General features: G+C 42.5%; 1 protein-coding gene across 1 annotated transcript; it reads left to right on the plus strand.

Moving 5' to 3' along the window:
- The first annotated feature begins 1,612 nt into the window (after positions 1-1,612).
- Positions 1,613-2,268, plus strand: LOC112820361 (ubiquitin-conjugating enzyme E2 N-like). Its single transcript, XM_025867487.2, has one exon. It carries the CDS (start codon positions 1,655-1,657, stop codon positions 2,111-2,113), a length of 459 nt encoding a protein of 152 aa, XP_025723272.1. The 5' UTR covers positions 1,613-1,654; the 3' UTR covers positions 2,114-2,268.
- The last annotated feature ends 1,873 nt before the right edge of the window (positions 2,269-4,141 follow it).

Consider the following 4,141-nt stretch of genomic DNA (forward strand, 5'->3'; position numbering starts at 1 on the left):
AGATAGAGGAAACCTCTAAAACACAAAGAAACAAGACTCCTCACAGAGGGACAAAAACAGCTGCACACTTATCAGAGACCATGAAGCCCAAAGACAGTAAAACGTCTTTAAGGAGCTGGGGAGAACTGCAACCTAGAAATCTATATCCAGTGAGAACCTCTCAAAACTGAAGTGAAAGACAAGAGCTGGGAGCGTTCAAATGGAAACACAGATCTACGTAAAGAGATCAATCAAGCTCAAAATAGTAACAATTTGGGTGAAGATGAAAGATATTTTTTCCTCATTTAAATATCCTTCTGAAAAAACCATTTAAAGAAACAATAATGGCAAAGTACCGTGGTGCCCATGGCCTCTGTAGGACTGCAGGGTGAGAGCACACGCCAGCACGAGGATGGGAGGTTCCTGCAAACATTGTGTGAAGGCCAACTGTGACATCACAGTGTGTACTATACACATTAGACCAGCCACCAAGAAAATAAAAAGACAAGTGTAATAAGCCAATAATGGAGAAATTATGCAATATTAAAATAATTAAAATAAGAATACCAAAAGAGGAAAAAGGAATAATGCATTGTTATGATAAGTAGGAAATGAAAGATAAGACCATAGATTTAAATGCAGCCTTATTGGTAATCACAGCATGTGTACATGTGCAAGTGTCCTGGTCAAACAGCAGAGAGTGTCAGATTGTGTGAAAAACAAGACTTGGGGCACCTGGGTGGCTCAGTTGGTTGAGGATCTGACTCTTGATTTCAGCTAGGGTCAGGATCTCAGGGTCCTGGGATTGAACCCTGTGTCGGGCTCCACACTCAACAGGGAGTCTGCTTGAGATTCTCTCTCCCCCTCTCCCTCTGTCCGCACCCCCCCGCTCTCTCATGCTCTCTCTCTAAAATAAATAAATCTTAAAAAAGAAAAAGCAAGACTCAAGTATATGCAGTCTGTGAGAAACCTATTTTAAATGTAATTGAAAGGGAGGATAAATGATAGAAGAAATATCATTCAGACAATAATCAAAGGAAAGCTGGAAGGATTATACTAATGTTGGTCAAAGTAGATTTGATCACTAAGCCTTACCACGTATAACGATGAGTTAATCAAGAACAGATAACAGTATTAAATCTCTATGCATTCAATAACAGAGCTTCAAAATACACAAAGCAAAAATTTATAGAACTACAAGGAGAAACAAATAAAATTCATGATTGGAGATATCAATACTTCTCTTTCAATAATTGATAGGAAAAGTAGGCAGAAAATATTAAGGATGCAGAAGATTTGGACAACACCATCAACCAATTTAATCTAATCTATATTTATAAAACATTCCCCCACACATCAGCAGAAGAGGCATCTTTTTTAGGTTCATATGGAATGTGCACCAAAATTAACCATATTCTGGAGCATAAGATGAGTCTCAATGTATTTCAAAGGATTTAAGTCATAGAAAATATGTTCTGACTACAGTGGTATTAGTCTAAGATTTAATAACAAAGACATCTGGGAAATCACACAAATAATTGGAAATTAAACAGCACAATTCTAAATAAGCCACCTATCAAAGAACTCAAAAGGAAGAGTAGAAAATACTTAAGATGGATGGGAACTGGAGCGGAGCCGGAGTCGAGACCAGAGGCCGAACTCGGGATCTGACAAGATGGCCGGGCTGCCCCGCAGGATTATCAAGGAAACCCAGCGTTTGCTGGCAGAACCAGTTCCTGGCATTAAAGCAGAACCAGATGAGAGCAACGCCCGTTATTTTCATGTGGTCATTGCTGGCCCCCAGGATTCCCCCTTTGAGGGAGGGACTTTTAAGCTTGAACTATTCCTACCAGAAGAATACCCGATGGCAGCCCCTAAAGTACGTTTCATGACCAAAATTTATCATCCTAATGTAGACAAGTTGGGAAGAATATGTTTAGATATTTTGAAAGATAAGTGGTCCCCAGCACTGCAGATCCGCACAGTTCTGCTATCGATCCAGGCTTTGTTAAGTGCTCCCAATCCAGATGATCCATTAGCAAATGATGTAGCGGAGCAGTGGAAGACCAACGAAGCCCAAGCCATAGAAACAGCTAGAGCATGGGCTAGGCTATATGCCATGAATAATATTTAAAATCGATCTGATCATCAAGTTCTCCTGTTCTCCTGTTCTGCCAAGACTTCTTCCTTTTTTGTTTGCATTTAATGGACACAGTCTTAGAAACATTACAGAATAAAAGCCCAGACATCTTCAGTCCTTTGGTGATTAAATGCACATTAGCAAACCTATGTCTTGTCCTGATTCACTGTTGTAAAGCATGAGCAGAGGCTAGAAGTACCATCCGGATTGTTGTGAAACGTTTAAAAGCAATGGCCCTTCTCTGCTTTTATTCATTTCCCCATCATGGTTTGAGTATAAAGCACTGTGAATGAAGGTAGTTGTCAGGGTTAGCTGCAGGGGTGTGGGTGTTTTTCTTTATTACTTTTTTTGAGGGGGAGAGGTAGTTTTATTTTAATTTTTTGGGCTCCTTTCCCCCCTTTTATGGTGATCTAATTGCATTGGTTAAAAGCAGCTAACCAGTTCTTTAGAATATGCTCTCTAGCCAAGTCTAACTTTATTTAGACGCTGTAGATGGACAAGCTTGATTGTTTGAACCAAAATGGGAACATTAAACAAACATCACAGCCCTCACTAATACCATTGTGACTTGCTGTCAAGTGTAGAATCCTTCCTTCAAGAAAAAGCTTGTGACCATTTTGTATGGCTTGTCTGGAAACTTCTGTAAATCTTATGTTTTAGTAAAATATTTTTTGTTATTCTAAAAAAAAAAAAAAAAAAAGATGGATGGGAACTAACACAACATATCAATGTGCGTGGAAAGCCATTAAAGCAGGCTTTCTTACTTACAGGGAAATTTATAGCATTGAATGCTTGTATCGGAAAAGGCGAAAAGACTCCAAACAATGGTCTTGTCTTCTACCCAAAGAAACTAGAAAATGGAGGGCAAAATCCAAACTATAAAAAATGGCGTAGCAATAGGGAAAAATGAAAGAACCTGAAGGCTGGTTCTTTGAAAGGAGCAACAACCGACTAATGTCTAGCCAGTCTGATCCAGAAAAAAAGGAATAAGATGCAACTTATCAATACCAGAAATTTTTTTAAAGATTTTATTTATTTATTTATTTGAGAGAGAGCAGGGGGAGGAGCAAGGGAGAGGGACAAGCAGACTCTGTGCTCAGGGGCTTGATCCCATAACCCTGAGATCATGACCTGAGCCGAAATCAAGAGTCATACACTTCACCGACTGAGCCACCCAGGATCCTCAGCATGTCCAGAATTTAAAGTCTGGTGATGGCAGGTGCTGACAAGTGTGATGACCTGCATGTAGCCGGGTTTTCCAGTGCCTCTTCACTGCTCCCCTCACCTCCCTTTGGCTTGCTGGACTCACATCCCTGATGCACGTGCTCACCTCTGCCCATCTCAGGCTCCACTCCCAGGGAAAGCTGGTCCACTCTGTCCCCTGCGAAGCGACCAGAGTCCCAGCAGGAATGCTGATGGAAGTGACAGTCTCCAAGCTGCTTCCACCGCTGGAAGAAGAAACGTAAGCAGACAGCCAGGGTGCCTCTGCTATCATGAACGTGAAGGGAGGATCACTAGCAGATGTGGAAATACACTGAGAAGGTGGAACAGTTAAAACAGGGCGCGTGGACTGAGCCGGACTGAGTAGATTTGGGGAGAGGTCTCCAGTGAACCTTTACCTGGAAGGATCGAAGGGGCGCCTCAGAAGAAGAAGGAAAGCATGAAGAACGCGGTCAGCGGCTTGGGACCACTGAGTACCCCTGGGAAAGCCTGGACTTGTTCCCACACTCCACATGTGCAGCAAGCTTTCCACATGGCACAAAGAAGCCAAGGAAGGTCGTGTGGTGAGGAGAATGGTGGGAAATTATTTCCATAAATTTGGGGTAGGAAGACCTCCTCTTCAGCAAGGTCCAGACTCCAGAAGTCAGAAGAGGAGAAACACAACAGGCTCACTTCAGCAGGTGAAAGCCTGCAGTCCTGGGCCATGGGGAGCCAGCCATGAAAGAAGCCACTTGGCCCCAGATGCTGGGTGGTGGAGAACTGACCTGTGTTCCCTATGCTGCTTCCCAACACCGTGGCAGG

This window comes from Callorhinus ursinus, unplaced genomic scaffold (assembly GCF_003265705.2).
Source record: "Callorhinus ursinus isolate GAN/ISIS: 27379988/994484 unplaced genomic scaffold, GSC_fseal_2.0 scaffold3, whole genome shotgun sequence".
NCBI lineage: Eukaryota > Metazoa > Chordata > Mammalia > Carnivora > Otariidae > Callorhinus > Callorhinus ursinus.

Coding starts and splice junctions, on each gene's coding strand:
- LOC112820361 (XM_025867487.2), top strand. CDS start 1,655: ATGGCCGGGCTGCCCCGCAGGATTATCAAGGAAACCCAGCGTTTGCTG.